Source organism: Mesoplodon bidens, assembly GCF_964165515.1.
Source record: "Mesoplodon bidens genome assembly, chromosome: 14".
In the NCBI taxonomy this organism is placed as follows: domain Eukaryota; kingdom Metazoa; phylum Chordata; class Mammalia; order Artiodactyla; family Ziphiidae; genus Mesoplodon; species Mesoplodon bidens.
In genome coordinates, this window is record NC_138170.1 from 30,118,573 (window position 1) to 30,135,418 (window position 16,846).

Here is a 16,846-nt window from a genome sequence, read left to right on the forward strand (position 1 = left end):
TTGCGGAGCACAGGCTCCGGACGCGCAGGCTCAGCGGCCATGGCTCACGGACCCAGCCGCTCCGCGGCATGTGGGATCTTCCCGGACCGGGGCACGAACCCGTGTCCCCTGCATCGGCAGGCGGACTCTCAACCACTGCGCCACCAGGGAAGCCCTACTAGGATTTTAACAACAAAAAAATCAGGTTCAGGGCTTCCCTGGTGGCGCAGTGGTTGAGAGTCCGCCTGCCGATGCAGGGGACACGGGTTCGTGCCCCGGTCCGGGAAGATCCCACATGCCGCGGAGCGGCTGGGTCCGTGAGCCATGGCCGCTGAGCCTGCGCGTCCGGAGCCTGTGCTCCGCAACGGGAGAGGCCACAACGGTGAGAGGCCCGCGTACCGCAAAAAAAAAAAAAAAAAAAAAATCCTAGTAAAGCTAAATATCAATAAAAAGCAAAATAAAATAGCATGAAAATGCTTAAGTTAAAGAAAAAGTTCCCCAGTCTTCAAAACCATGAAAAAAAATTTAATGATTAAAAACATATATAGATTGGAAGAATATTCGACTAGGAGGAGGAATCATAAAGAGCAGTTGAAAAAATTAAAGGACAGCTTTAAACACACCAACTGAAACAGCATTTATAATTGGCCAAATTATTCCTTTACCATTCTTTTAGCCAAATAAAAATAAAACTTACAGATGGATAATTGAGGTTCACTAACATTAGGTAGGATTAAAGTTCAATCTAAAAATTAACTCTATATTTGGTTGCAGAGAAATGTGAAATTTACCTACGGCAATTTTCTACTGATGCCAAATTAAAAAGCATGAGTCGACATCTTTATAACAAACGGTTTGACGGATATTTTCTTGGCTTTAAAATGTTTTTTGATATATGCATAGAAATGTAATGAGGATAAGAATAGTCTTCTGTATTATCTGAACAGTTCATAAGGCCTTTGTCACTGTTAGTCACCTTAGATGTGAATATCTGCAGGGCCATTAAATTAAAGCTGGCCAAAAAAGTTTACAAAGTGCTACTGTTTCCAACTGATGAGATCCTCAGTTATCTGGATTTTCTGGATGATGATTATTTTCAGTTCTTTTTTCTGGCGATATATACAGGAAGTTACAGCAGATATATAAAGGGAAGCTCAGAAGCCTGCTGTCCAAGTTCATCACTACTTGTTCCTATAAAACAAATTTGTTGCTTTAATAATAATAGTAATATATAAAAATAAAACAGAGAACCAAACTGTTGAATTGAGTAAACTGAAGGTTAGTATGGTGGTTAAAAGTATGCATCTGGAGTCTGAGAGTCACTGCTCAAATCTCAAAGAGAGAGGAAACTGGACAAAATGATTCTATATCCCATAGAGAAGAATAATCATGCACAAAGAACCCAGGGATTTTTGAAAAGAGAAGGGTGAAGGTGAATTTGCATTACTTGTAATAAAATTCTTTTTAAAGTGAGTCTAATTAAAAAAAAACATTATTGTCTCCACAATAAAATCAGTAAAACAGAAATCTCAGATATGAAACCAAGTATATAAGGACTTACAGTATATGATAAAAATGGCATTTCAAATACATTGACACATTTGATACACTTTAGATGTATCAAATTACTCCAATGAAAAAATTAAAGGAATAGGAAAAAAACCCAGGTGACTATATAATCCCAGTTAGAAGGCCTAAATAGCACATCGAAAGAAGAACTCATTAAGGGAAGAGACTGATAAGATTGTTTCATGAAGGTTGAAAGATAAATTACAAAAATGGAAAAAGTATAGCATATCACAAATGTTATTATTCTTAATATATAAAAGGTGTTAAAATCAACAAGAAAACAAACACCTTAATTAAAAAAACAAACAATATAAACTGTCAATTTACACAATATGTTCAATAAGTATATAAAAAAAACAACTATATCAGAAACCAAACAAATGAAAACTAAAATAAATGATTTGTTTCCACTTATTATATTGGGAGAAGGACTAGAAAGGATGATACACTTTGTTGCGTACACTCTCCTGTACTACTGGAGGGAGTGTAAGTTGACGGTATTTTTGGAGGGCAATTTGGCCATTAGAAAATATATTTACCATTTAATTGTCAAGAATTCCACTTTGTGGAATTCATCTTTTAAAAAATCAGAAAAACATATAAAGATACATGTACATTTTTTATAATAGTGAAAAAACAAAAAAAACAAACAAAAAAATCAACTTTATCCAAAAAAGCATTATTTAAATTATGGTATATCTAAAATAACTCTTATGCAGTAATAAAAATGATGTTGTGGATATATATTTATTGACAAGAAAAGCTATCTATATACAACAAGTGGAAAAACAGCAGGCTACAAAATAGTTAACAGTAAGATAAAATTTTGGAAAAAAGATATAGGTGATGAAAAAATGTCAGCGGTGTCATCTCTCAGTGGACTATGTATGATTTTTTTTTCTTATTTTTCTTTTCTTTTTTTCTATAACAAACGTCTATAAGCTACGTAAAACACATATGCAACCCCTCAACTAAAATCCTTCCATAGCTCTCTAAAGGAGCTCAGGAAAAAGTCCAAACTCCATCCATAGCCCATCACGCCCTGGCTCTACATCTACTGAACCCTTCCTCTTCCAAACCTCTCCATTCCTTGAATGACCCGTGTGCTGCCTTGCCTCTTTTTAAATTTATTTATTTGTTTTTGGCTGCGTTGGGTCTTTGTTGCTGCGCGCGGGCTTTCTCTAGTTGCGGTGAGTGGGAGCTAATCTTCGTTGAGGTGCACGGGCTTCTCATTGCGGTGGCTTCTCTTGTTGCGGAGCACAGGCTCTAGGCACACGGGCTTCAGTAGTTGTGGCACGTGGGCTCAGTAGTTGTGGTGCGTGGGCTTAGTTGCCCCACGGCATGTGGGATCTTCCTGGACCAGGGCTTGAACCCGTGTCCCCTGCATTGGCAGGCGGATTCTTAACCACTGCGCCACTAGGGAAGCCCCCTTGCCTCTATCTTATTCATCATCTGAGGCTTGGTTCAGGTATCCATTCACTTGTCAACTTTTCCAGAAGAGGTTTTCCCTGAACTGTGTCTCTGCCCCTGCCCCAATAACCACAGCTGTCCCCAACCCCACAGTAAAGGTTAGAGATGTCTTCCTCAACGTTACACACTCTTTGAGCCCATCCCTCTCCTCCTACTTAGCTATATAAGCTCTTTATTTCCTCCACTCCTAGCATAGAACCTAGCATGAAGTAGGGACACAAATGTTTGCTGAATGAACAAATCAAGGAACACTAGGAATACAACTACTGTCTTGGCCTGGTGCTTTTTAATTAAGTCTCTGGCTGCTTTGAGCCATGACTTTTTTTTTTTGCGGTATGCGGGCCTCTCACTGTTGTGGCCTCTCCCGTTGTGGAGCACAGGCTCTGGACGCGCAGGCTCAGTGGCCATGGCTCACGGGCCCAGCTGCTCCGCGGCACGTGGGATCCTCCCGGACCGGGGCACGAACCCGTGTCCCCTGCATCGGCAGTCGGACTATCTACCACTGCGCCACCAGGGAAGCCCCATGACAATGTTGTTTAATGAAGTTCCAGGTTGAAGGTAAAGATATTGTCCATGCAGCTCCAGAGGGTGTGAGAGGGACCAACAGAGAATTCCAATGGAGGCAGATTTGAACCTTCTTATGTAGCTACCTTCTCACTTACACCTGCCACACGACAGAGCCAGCTCCCTCTCACTAAGAGTTCCAACAGTGGTTGAGGAGCTTCCGTAAGAACGCTGTGAAAGGAGTTCTCATACAGCGTAGGTGAGGTCAGAACTACCACTTCAAGGTTCCTTGCAGTGCTAAAGTTTGATGTTTTATGAGTCTCTTCAGTCTGAGGAAAACTGCTAACGTCTAATAATTTATGTGAACCATAGGCTCCAAACCCTTTATTAAAACAGTATGTCCTTTGGAATGGTGGTTAGCTTTACTAGAAATAAACATCCTTGATTTTTAACAGCTCTCATTTTACTTTTTGAAACTGGTTTACTTTTTCATCACGACATTTTGAAACTTCTACATGCATGTGATTTCTGAAGAAACAAATGGCTTTAGAGATAATTTTGGGAACATTACAGATGTCTATCATTTTAGAAACCTACTGTGCTAGAGGATAATGTTTGCTTAATATCTAGGAGCTATGGAGATATACTGAATTGTCTTTAAGATATGTTATTAATGTATAAATAAATGAACACAATGGAGAAAACAATTAAGATTCATAACTTTGTGAAGATCATGTTCAGGATCAATAATTATTTCCTTATTGTCAGCTCTGCCCCTCAAATCAAATTGTGTTTTCTTTTCATTATTATTGTTTTTGGTCTTAGTTACACTTCTGGTAGAATGGAGCAAATTATGCAAAAGTGAACATGGTACTTCCATACTTACCTTCAAAAAATTCTCAAACCAATCTTTAAATCAAACATTAAATCTACTTAAGAATTTTCAAAAGACAAATAATAAATTTGTCAAAAGACAAATACTATAATGAGAAAATTAACAGAAATGTAATCAAACATACCTGGTCCTTTTCAAGTGTAAGTATTTGATAGCCAGTTGTTCTACCACATATTAGTTTTCCACTACTATCAAAAGAAGCCAAACGTAATCTAGAATAAAAACACACACACACAAAAACTAATGATTTTTTAAAGCACAGATCAATTTAAAATACTTTATTACTTTTTTCTTCCATATTCTGTCTTTTAATTTTTTTAATTCTCTATAAGTCTTTTATGTGTTAAGAATTTAAAGTCTTTTCAAACTATAAACTGGTTCTATTTAGATTTACAAGCTTGTGCTATTATACATATCTGAGATATAAAAATAATTTATAAGTATGACTTTAAAAATTAATTAATTAATTAGGTTACAGCGGGTCTTAGTTGCAGCACGTGGGCCCCTTAGTTGTGGCATGAGAACTCTCAGTTGCAGCATGCATGTGGGATCTAGTTCCCTGACCAGGGATCGAACCCGGGCCCCTTGCATTGGGAGCACGGAGTCTTAGTCACTGCGCTGCCAGGGAAGTCCCCAAGTATGCCTTTTTTATTGTGATAAAATATACATAAAATTTACCATTTTAACCATTTTTAAGTGTATAGTTCTTGGCATTCAACACATTTCACACTGTTCTGTAGTCATCACCACCATCCATCTCTAGAACCTTTTCTTCTTCCCCAGCTGATACTCCGTACCCAGTAAACATGAATTCCCCATTTCTCCTTACCTCAGCCCCTGACAATCACCATCCTACTTTCTGTCTCTATAAACTTGCTATTCTATGTACCTCATGTGAGTGGAATCATACAGTACTTTTGTTTTGTAACTGGCTTATTTCACTTAGTGTAATGTCTTCAAGCCTCATGTTATAGCACATGTCAGAATTCCCCCGATTTTAAGGCAGAATAATATTCCATTGTAGGTATACATCACATTTTGTTTTTCTGTTCATCTGTCGATACCTGGGTTGCTTCCACCTTTTAACTGTTGTGAATAATGTTGCTATGTGTACAAATATGTTTTGAATCCTTGCTTTCAATTCTCTTGGGTAAATAACCAGAAGAGGAATTCCTAGATCATATGGTAATTCTATTTAATTTTTTGAGGAACTACCACACCATTTTCCACAAACTAAGCACCATTTTACATTCCTGCTAGCAATGTACAAGGGTCTAATTTCTCCTCATCTGCACCAACACTTTTGTTTTGTTTTTGATATTAGCCATCCTAACGGGTGTGAGGTGGTATCTCACTGTGGTTCTGATTTGCATTTCCCTTATGATTAGTAATGTTGAGCATCTTTTCATGTGCTTATTGGTCATTTGTATATTTTCTTTGGAGAAATGTTTATTTAAGTCCTTTGCCCATTTTTGAATCAGGTTGTTTTTCTGTTGGGGAATTTTAGGAGTTCTCTATATATTCTTATCAGATATACAGTTAGCAAATTTTTTTTCCCATTCCATGGGTTGTTTGTTCACTTTGTTAAATGTCCTTTGACACACGATTTAATTTTGATGAAGTTCAACTTTTTTTGTGGTTGTTGCTGCCTGTGCTTTGGTATCATACTGAAGAAATCATTGTCAAATTCAATGTCATAAAACATTTCCCCTGTTTTCTGCCAAGACTTATCTTATGGTTTTAGCTCTTATGTTTAGGTCTTTGATCCACTGTGAGTTAATTTTTGTGTATGGTGTAAGGTAAATATAAATACATGACTTTTAAATAATCCGTTCATTAAGCTATTTTCCATTTTGTCAGCATCCTCTCCAGAAAAATATTGCCAGCTCAACTATTAGGCAAAGTTGGACATCTGAAATCCTATAGAAAGTTAAAGAAAATACCAGACATGTTTTCCTGTAAGAATACCTTGTTGTATTTCCAGTTTGGACCTTTTATTTTCTAGGAATAGCAGCAAGGCAACAGCTTCAAGCCCAGTATCAATCCTACACCATTCATATTCCAGCCCATTCTTTCTTCCTGACATATTAGATCTGGGTCTTATAATTGTGATTATTAATACATTTTGTAGGAATGGAGCTTTATCATTTCTTTGCAGTTTCATATATATTGTATCTTACCAAAGTTCTACTATTGTTGGTATAAATTATGGTTTTATTTCATTTCTTATAGTTCTTCTAGAGTGAGGAAGAGTGGGGTGGGAAAATCTCATCCTACCTAAATGCTATGCTCCTTCGAGGTTGTAAACTGACAGTTCCACTACATGGCTGATTCAATGTATTGCGTTTGAAAATGATGTATCGATTGGTGTAAGTTACAAGCAGGTCAAAGCCGAAGTTAAAACCTGTCCACCGCCAGCAGTACTAAAATACAAAGGAGAAAGATTTACTTCAGTTTATCATATTAGCAAGTCAAAAATAAAAAGTTCAAACTGTCTTGTCTTTTTCTAATTCATTTCAAGTATTTCTGTCTTATGGGTCCCTACTTTTTGTCAGTGCCTTAAGGCTTAGCACACCGAATATATCTGTGATATATATACAAGATTTACCACATAGACATAGTATAAATCAAAGCCAGCAAAAACAGCCTTTATGATCATTATTCCTTCAGGTACTTTCCTAATATCATCTCTTCATGATCTGTTTCATCAGCTCTCTACACTGTAATTTTATCATAACTAATATGGCTTAGTTTATAGTTATAAGCTATACCAACTCTAAGTAGGTATAGTTTAGGGGACTAGGAGTCTAGATAGAGGTAATAAGAATCCACTAAAATTTTTCCTGCTTTAAAAATACTCTGAAATACCTTAAGTGATACCTTGTGTGATCTCTCTTATATGTGAAATCTAAAAAAAAAAAGTATATATATAAAAAAAACAACCCTAAGCTTACAGATACAGAGAACAGCTTGGTGGGTGCCAGAGGCGAGGAGTGGGGAGCAGGAGAAATGAGTGAACTGTTTTTTTTAGTTTAAATAAATTTGAAAAATACCCTAAAATACCTTAAGTAACTAACCAACAGATACACAAGTGAGTTATTTTAAATACCATCATGAGGTTCACAATTTGTTTATTCTATCACCTAATAGTTAATAAGAGACTATTAAGTAAAGTGGCGTGGTATAATGAAGTAAAGTTAGGACCTTCAAGTGTTTGGTTGACCCTCTGAATTACAACATTAAATCAAGAGTTCACTGATATTTATTGAGCACATATTTTGTGCCAGGTACTGCTCTAGGCATTGAAGAAATGGCAGTAAAGAAGTTTCTGCCCTAGTAAATGTATATTTTAATACGTGTGTGTTTGTGCGGAGGAGGAGATGAACGACAAACATGAAATGGGATGGAAGAGGACAGGACAGAATGCCAGGAGAGAGTGGCAGGGTAGGGGAGGTGGGCTGGCAGCTGGGGAGCCTGCCGGTTCAGGCAGGTGGTCAGGGAACGTCTAAGGAGATGCTACGAGACTAGAGTCCTGAGTCAACTAAGGAGTGGACTGGGTAGCTATCTGGGGAAAAGTGACTTAGACAAAGAGAACAACAAATACAAAGTTCTGGAGGTAAAAACATGCTTGGCATATCTGAGGAACAGCAAAAAGGCTACGTGGCTAGGGCAATAACTGAGGGGGACTGAAGCTGGAGATGAGTTCAGAGAGTCAGTCAGGGGCCAGAAAACATATGGCCTAGAGTCCACAGTAGGAAAGAGTTTGGATTTCTTCTAAGTGTGGTAAGAGGCTAACGGAAAACTTTAGGGAAGGATGTAACATGATCTAACTTGCATTTTAAAAAGATGATTTTCGCTGCTACAGTCCAGGCAAGAGATAATGGTGGCTTGGACTTGGGTCGTAGTGGTAGACATGGTAAGAATATATTTGGGGGACTTCCCTGGTGGCACAGTGGTTAAGAATCCACCTGCCAATGCAGGGGACATGGGTTCGATCCCTGGTCCGGGAAGATCCCACATGCTGCGGAGCAACTAAGCCCGAGCGCCATAACTACTGAGCCTGTGCTCTAGAGCCCGTGCGCCACAACTACTGACCCCGTGCGCCACAACTACTGAAGCCCATGCATCTTTGGCCTGTGCTCCGCAACAAGAGAAGCTACTGCAATGAGAAGCCCGTGCACCGCAAGGAAGAGTAGCCCCCGCTCGCCACAACTAGAGAAAGCCCACGCACAGCAATGAAGACCCAACGCAGCCAAAAAATAAAAAGAATATATTTGGAAGGTATATATTCAAAGGAACTTCTTATGGACAACAGATATGGAACAAAAGAAAGAAGAATCTGAAGTGTGGAGCTTATGCAGTGGATGAACAGACGGGTTATCTATGGGTTGGAGAATACTTGGGAAGGAGGAGTTTGGGAATGAAAGTCAAAGAGTTCAGCTGGGACCATTATATTTGAGAGGCTATTAGAATTCTAAGAAAGATGTCAACTGAGTAGCTGGATACAGGAGTTAGGAATTGGTGTAAAGTCATGGGACTATATGAGATCACTTAGGAGTCAGCATAGAGAGCACAGATATGGAAGAAGTCCAAGTACTGAGCCTCCAGTCACACCAACATTTGTTGAGAAAGAGAAGGATCTAGCAAAGACTTAGAGGGAGCAGCCAACGAAGCAGGAAGAAAACCAGCGCAGTATGCTGTCCTGGAAGTCAAATGGAGAAAATCTCCGTGTAGTGAGTGAACAGATGGGTCATGTTGCCCAGAACTTTCGGAAGACTAAAAACTACTCGACTTGGTAATGCAGGAATCACTGGTGACAACGGCACAGCGTTTCACTTGACTTTATTGGAGTAAATGAATTGGAGTGGATACAGGAAACTTTTTTCAATGCGTTTTGCTTAAAAAGGATGCAGAGAAATGGATTGGAAGCTAGAGGGGAATGTGAGTCAGGAAATGGTTTAAGATGGGTGATGCTGTAGCATGTTAATATGCTAAATGAGAATGATACAGAAGAGAAAAACTGATGATGCAGGAGAGTGAGGCGATGACTGTAGGAGCAAACTTTTTGAACAAGTGAGAAGGGATGGGGTCCATTACAAGAGGAGGTGGACTAGGAGAGAAGCAGACAGTTCATCCATTCTAGTAAAAGGAAGAGCACAGCACACGGCTGCAGATGCAAGGAGACTGGTAGTATTGTTGGTAGGAGGATGCACGGATTCTCTTCCTACTGCTTTTATTTTCTAAATGAAGAAAGCAGCAAGGCCAATGGAAAGAATAAGGGTGGTAGCACTGCCCTTTTGAGAAGGTATGAGAGTTACTCCAGGAGCAGGAGGATAAATTCACTAGGGAAATGTAGGAGGACCACCATTTCACACTAAAAACCTGCTTGAAGTTTACAGTTACAACATTCAAGTGAAACCTGCTGGGGTTTGTATGGTGTTTTTCTTTAGACACATTCATTTGTATGGAAGCAGGAATGGAATGCATGGAAAGGTGGGATTTAACAAGAACTGGGGTTTAGCCTGGTGAATTTGACTGAGTGAAAAAGGGAAAAAGGAAGTTAAGAGTATAAGCCAGGGACCAATTTTTTTTTCACCTTGTATATTGTTTTTAATTAATTGTTACCTACAAAAGTTCCCAGCCTTAATTTTGCTCAATAACTTTTTAAAAATAAATTTATTTATGTATTTATTTGTTTATGTATGTATGTATGTATTTATTTATTTATGGCTGCATTGGGTCTTCGTTGCTGTGCACCAGCTCTCTAGTTGTGGCGAGCAGGGACTACTCTTCGCTGCAGTGCGCGGGCTTTTCACTGCGGTGGCTTCTCTTGTTGCGGAGCACGGGCTCTAGGTGCACGGGCTTCAGTAGTTGTGGCGTGTGTGGGCTCAGCAGTTGTGGTTCGCAGACTCTAGAGCACAGGCTCGGTAGTTGTGGCGTATGGGCTTAGTTGCACTGCGGCATGTGGGATCTTCCCGGACCAGGGCTCGAACCCACGTCCCCTGCATCGGTAGGCGGATTCTTAACCACTGTGCCATCAGGGAAGCCCTGGTCAATAACTTTTTAAAGTTAATTTTTATTGGAGTATAGTTGCTTTACAGTGTTGTGCTGGTTTCTACTGCACAGCAAAGTGAGTCAACTGTACATATACATATATCCCCTCTTTTTTGGATTTCCCTCCCATTTAGGTTAGCACAGAGCATTCAGTAGAGTTCCCTGAGCTATACAGTAGGTTCTTGTTAGTTATCTATTTTATACATAGTATCAATAGTGTATATATGTCAATCCCGATCTCCCAATTCATCCCACCCCAGCCAGGGACCAATTTTAAGATGGAACATAAAATATAACTCAAGTAAAGAAAGAAGTAGGGATATGGTGAAAGGGTAATGGGGAAAAGACAGTAAGAACAATGTATTGTACATTCTAGTGGGGTTAAAAAGTTGTTGGGAGTCCAGATACTAGAGGGAGAGTGCTAGAAAGATAACACGAGGTGGAGTCTGCAAGTGGTATGCTTAAAATGGAGATTTTGAAGAGGATACATGAATTAGTGATACAAAAATTGAGGATATGCTTATAGGAAATTGGTTCCTCAGGTAGGGTAGAGCACAAGATCACGGAGGGAAGGAAGGTCAGGGAACAGATGCCAAAATCACCAAGATTGATAAGAAGAGTAGGGAGAAAGAAAGCCAGCAAGCCGAGCGAGTGATAGCCACAGTCAGAGTAGTGAGTGGTGTAGAAGTATGCACTTCAAAGGAGCTGTGATTCAATGACGATGAGGGTGGAACAAGGTCTGGAAGCGACAATAAGGAGGACTAAGGAATAAATAAGATGCTATTCCTCTTTCATACTCTGCAATTATTAAGGCAAACATAAAATAATGAAACTTTCAAAATTAAAGTTAAAATGAGGGAAAATCTGGGAGAAAAATAACCAAATGGTTATCTAAATTAGGCTGAATTGTTTTCAAAGATGAAAATTACAATTAGGGTAGAGTTTTTTAAAAAATGTAGTTCATGTCTCTTTAGTGGATGTAAAATCAATTTAATGAGTCACAATCAGCTTTTTTAAAAAAATTAAGTAGAAATACATCTATAGGACACAGCAGCTGTATGCATTGTTTTGTAATACTTTTGTTTCACTTATATGTATTTGTATTGGGTGTTAATGAAATACATAATTTTTAATGTGGGTAGCAATCAAAGCCTTTGAATGTCTTTGATCTTGGGTAACTGTAAAATAGAATTACTTTTAAGACTATGTAACAGCTCCCATTTAACATCTTATTTATCTTTATTTCTGGTTTGCTGAGGGATCTTCTCATATCTCGTATCTAGACCCAGAAAGTTCAACAGTCTCAGGGAAGGCTGAATAATGAATCACTACTGAGTATGTAACTCCTTGCCCAGGAGATCATGCCACAGAAACTAATCCACAAAAAAGCTCTTCTGATGTATAATATGTATCATGATTGTTACTGAAAGTATATTTTGCACTAATAGTACAACAATTTGTATAAGACTATTACGAGTCACAACCCATACTTACTTCACCATCTTTGGCAAGCTTTCTACCACACCTCATGCTATTTCCCTCTAGCTCTTCTTTATTGATTTCTTGAGGCCTAGAGATATATATAAAACATGAAATCTCATGGAAAATAAGCAACTAATATTTGAAAAATAACTGTGAGTTAAAACAAGAGAAAAACTTTCTACTAGATTTAAAAATAAAATTTTGTAGTACAGATAAAAATCAAAATGCAATGATTAAATCTAGCCCATTACCTCTGCTAAATAAAAAAATGTTTTAATCTTTAGTGTTTCATTTATTGCCTTGACTTCTAGAATACTTTTACTAGGGCACAGTGAAACCAGAGAAGAGGGGAAAAAAATCTATGAGAAATTCTGCTTACCGAGAAAATAAAACACTTAAAAGTCTAACTACTAAGTAAAATTAAATTAAAATCTATTATTTAAGATGTGACTTGGTATCACCTACCATTTGATATTATTGTTTGGCACACAAGCCATTTTTTAAAGTAGTACAACTATACAAATTCAGTATTTCATAGAAAACAGTTGTAGAATTTTATCAATTAATCTTTACTTGGCCCTCTTACTTTAAAAACCTTAATCAACTAAGAGAAACACTGTTATTTCAAGATGTAATAATAAAATGACATTATTATTAGCTTAGAATTCCAAATAATAAAATACATTCATTCATATACAGCATTTATTAAGTACCTAGATACTGGGGCCATTATCATCATCATTCTCTAATAAATATATTGAAACAAATACATAAAAAATAATGAAATGTAAATAAAACTAATAAAACATATCCTTGACATCCACGAGCTCAGTCTAGCAGGGAACTAGACATAAGTAAAAATGTAATAACGTGGAGAGAACTGATGTTAAGAGCATGAAGAAGGCACAGATTTATTGCCTGGGATTAAAAGTGGGGATCATCACAGAGGAAGTATTATTTGTGTCTGAGAGGGAGTTTGTTGGGGTAGACATCAGGGGTGAACTCTATGCAGAGGAAGGGCATTCCAGGTAGAAGGACTAGCAAAAAAGGCCCGGAGCACGAAAGGATACTAAATGTATGAAGAACTTAGTGCAGCTGGAGCCTAAAATGAGCATGAGAGGAGATAAAGCAAAAAGCATTTGGGACAGACTGTTGAAGGGCCCCACAGGCTATGTTCACAGGAGTTTCAAATTTTCCTGTAGATAAGAGAGAGTTCCCATGTATTTGTTCTGTTACTTTAAAATTTTTTCTTACAAAAACTTTCAAACATATAAAAGTAAATAGGGACTTCCCTGGTGGCACAGTGTTTAAGAATCCACCTGCCAATGCAGGGGACACGGGTTCGAACCCTGGTCCGGGAAGATCCCACATGCTGTGGAGCAACTAATCCTGTGCGCCATAACTACTGAGCCTGCACTCTAGAGCCCGTGAGCCACAACCACTGAGCCTACGCCCCACAACTACTGAAGCCCACGCACCTAAAGCTTGTGCTCCGCAACAAGTGAAGCTAGCGCAGTGAGAAGCCTGTGCACCACAAGCAAGAGCAGCCCCCGCTCGCCGCAACTAGAGAAAGCCCATGCACGGCAATGAAGACCCAACGCAGCCAAAAATAAATAAATTTAAAATATAATAAATAAATAAAAGCTTTGCATAAAAAAAAAGTAAATAGTACAATGAGCCAAATTTTCTCACCATCTAGGTTCAATAATCCTGTTTTAGTTTTACTCCCAACCCACTTCTCCCCACATCCCTCCCAACTGATTATTATTGAGGCTGACCCTCCAGACATCATATCCTTTAATCTGTAAATATATATCACACATAAAGCAATAATCCCTAACTATCATCAAATGTCCCTGGTCTTATTTAAGCAGGGAAGTGAAATTATATTTCTACTTAGGAGGCTAATCCCGTTGGCAATGTGGAAAAGCATTTGGAAGAGAACACTGGAGGGAGACTTTACTAGATTATAACCTAGAGTCAAGGGAGTACACTGTCTTTCTCACTTTAGCAGCCCTACGGTAGCGAGCAGATGCTCAGTATGTGTGGAAGAGAGTGCTTCATTAGGGGCAATACAGTCATATACATAATAAGAAGGCAAGAAAGCCACTTATTCTAACTCAGTCTCTTAGGTGAGGCTCTATATTAAACTCAAGAAGGATACACATGAGAAAAATCTTGAAAAATAGAGAACATCCAACATGTAAAAACTGAGTATACAAAAGAAGTAGGTAGGATGGTTTATAAAACATTTCATACATTACAAAATGCTTCAAATCTGAATTCCAGTAAATAACTAACTCTCATTTTTTGGAGGGGTCTCATTTCTATTTCAACGATCTTACTGTATTTGTGCAAGATAAGTATGCTATGAATATATTTGGGAAAAGATGGGATATAAGTTACAAGTAAAGTAGAAACTAAGAACCCTGGATAATAATCTTGCAATCATTATCTTAAGTTTATAGAACCCTTTCACACACTCACTGTTTAGCTATAAACACAACTAGGCTATTATTTTAGTAAGTTCTTTAGTGTATAAAAATAATTTAAAAGAGATCAGGGCAGAAAAAAATTTAAATGTAAAACCTTTTTTTTTTTTAATATTTATTTATGTATTTATGTATGTATGTATGTATGTATGTATTTATTTATATTTTTGGCTGAGTTGCGTCTCCGTTGTGGCATACGGGATCTTCATCACGGCATGTGGCATCTTTTTGTTGTGGTGTGCAGGCTCTTCGTTGTGGCATATGGGCTTCTCTCTAGTTGTGGCATGCAGGTTTTCTCTCTCTAGTTGTGGCATGCGAGCTCCAGAGTATGTGGGCTCTGTAGTGTGCGGCATGCGAGCTCTCTAGTTGAGGTGCATGGATTTAGCTTCCCTGCCGCATGTGGGATCTTAGTTCCCCGACCAGGGATCGAACCTGCATCCCCTGCATTGGAAGGCGGATTTTTTACCACCAGCCCACCAGGGAAGTCCCTAAAACCTTTTTATATACTCACAGGTGGACTGTCTCTTCACACTGCCTATACCAAGGAGCTAGTATAAAGATCAAACAATAAGTGTGGAAGTACTTCTCTGAACTGCAAAGCACTACACATTGAAAGAACAGATAATATGCTTTCTCTTAAAATGAAGACAGTACATAAATATTTTCTAGAAGGGTCATATGCTTTTTTTTTTTTTTTAGCGGTACGCGGGCCTCTCACTGCCGTGGCCTCTCCCATTGCGGAGCACAGGCTCCAGATGTGCAGGCTCAGCGGCCATGGCTCACAGGCCCAGCCGCTCCGTGGCATGTGGGATCTTCCCGGACCCGGGCACGAACCCGTGTCCCCTGCATTGGCAGACTCCCAACCACTGCGCCACCAGGGAAGCCCGGGTCATATGCTTTTGATGAAGGCACCTGTGTAACCAGTTGGGTTAATTCACCTTACACTCAAGTCTTCAAAAAACCTATTACAGGGGGCTTCCCTGGTGGCCCAGTGTCTAAGACTCCACGCTCCCACTGCAGGGGGACTGGGTTCATCCCTGGTCAGGGAACTAGAGCCCGCATGCCGCAACTAAAAGACCCCATGTGCTGCAACTAAAAGATCCCGTGTGCTGCACCTAAAGATCCCACGTGCCGCAACTAAGATCCAGTGCGGTCAAATAAATAAATAAATAAATAAATATTTTTTTAAAAAAAGAACTTAAAAAAACAAAACAAAAAAAACCCTATTACATTAGTGAGAATTTGACAATACTGCCACAAATAAGAAAATTGGCTCTACCTATACATATATATGAAGATCATGCTTTATGAAAGCATTATTCCAGGTAATATTTCAATAGCTTAAAAGAATATCATAACACTAAGTGAAACAAAGTATATGAATTATTCAATTTTACTAATATAGCAAGTGACAATACAAACATTCTGTTATACTAATTGACCAAAAAGATAAATATTTATAATATTGATAGTTATAGAAATATAAGAATAAAAGCTGATTATATGATCTTTTCTCTAACAGCTCTTGATTTTAATACTGTTACTGGTTTTTCAACATAATGAATACATTTAAAAATTCATAGCAAAATCCATACACCTGTGGTCAATTAATCGACAACAACAGAGGCAATAATATATTAATACAATGGAGAAAAGACAGTCTCTCCAACAAGTGGTGGTGGGAAAGCTGGACAGCTACATGTAAATCAATATGAACACTCCCTCACACTATATACAAAAAAACTTCAAAATACTTTAAATACCTAAGTATGAGACATGACACCATAAAACTCCTAGAAAAGAACATCGGCAAAACATTCTCAGATATAAGCTGTAGCAATATTTTCTTAGATTAGTCTCCCAAGGCAAAAGAAATATAAGCAAAAATGAACAAATGGGACCTGACCTAATCAAACTTAAAAGCTTTTGCACAGCAAAGGAAACCATAAACAAAATGAAAAGACAACCTAGGGAATGGGAGAAAATATTTGTAAATGATGTGACCTACAAGGGGTTAATATCCAAAATATACAAACAGCTCATACAACTCAAAAAAAACAAACCATCCAATCAAAAAATGGGCAGAAGACCTAAATAAACATTTCTCCAAAGATGACATACAGATGGCCAACAGGCACATGGAAAGATGCTCAACATCAGTAATTATTAGAGAAATGCAAATCAAAACTACAATGAGATAACACCTCACACCAGTCAAAATGGGTATCGTCAAAAAGTCTACAAATAATAAATCTGGAGAGGGTGTGGGGAAAAGGGAACCCTCCTACACTGTTGGTGGGAATGTAAATTGGTGCGGCTCCTGTGGAAAACAGTGTGGAGATTCCTTAGAAAACTAAAATTAGAGCTACTATACCCCGCAATTCCACTCCTTGGCATATAT

At 38.4% G+C, this 16,846-nt stretch overlaps 1 protein-coding gene across 2 annotated transcripts in view; it reads right to left on the reverse strand.

Moving 5' to 3' along the window:
- Positions 1–483: 483 nt before the first annotated feature.
- The window catches only part of GMCL1 (germ cell-less 1, spermatogenesis associated), a 44,721-nt gene continuing 28,358 nt past the window's right edge, over positions 484–16,846 (reverse strand). Inside the window, exons 11-14 of one of the 2 annotated variants that reach the window (XM_081254616.1) lie at positions 11,966–12,041; positions 6,695–6,840; positions 4,542–4,629; positions 484–1,170 (exon numbers count right to left, since the gene is read on the reverse strand). In XM_081254616.1, the coding sequence (XP_081110742.1) occupies positions 1,042–1,170; positions 4,542–4,629; positions 6,695–6,840; positions 11,966–12,041 (439 nt within the window). In that variant the 3' untranslated portion in view covers positions 484–1,041. The remainder of the gene's footprint in view (positions 1,171–4,541; positions 4,630–6,694; positions 6,841–11,965; positions 12,042–16,846) is intronic. The other variant, XM_081254617.1, reaches the window with a different exon arrangement.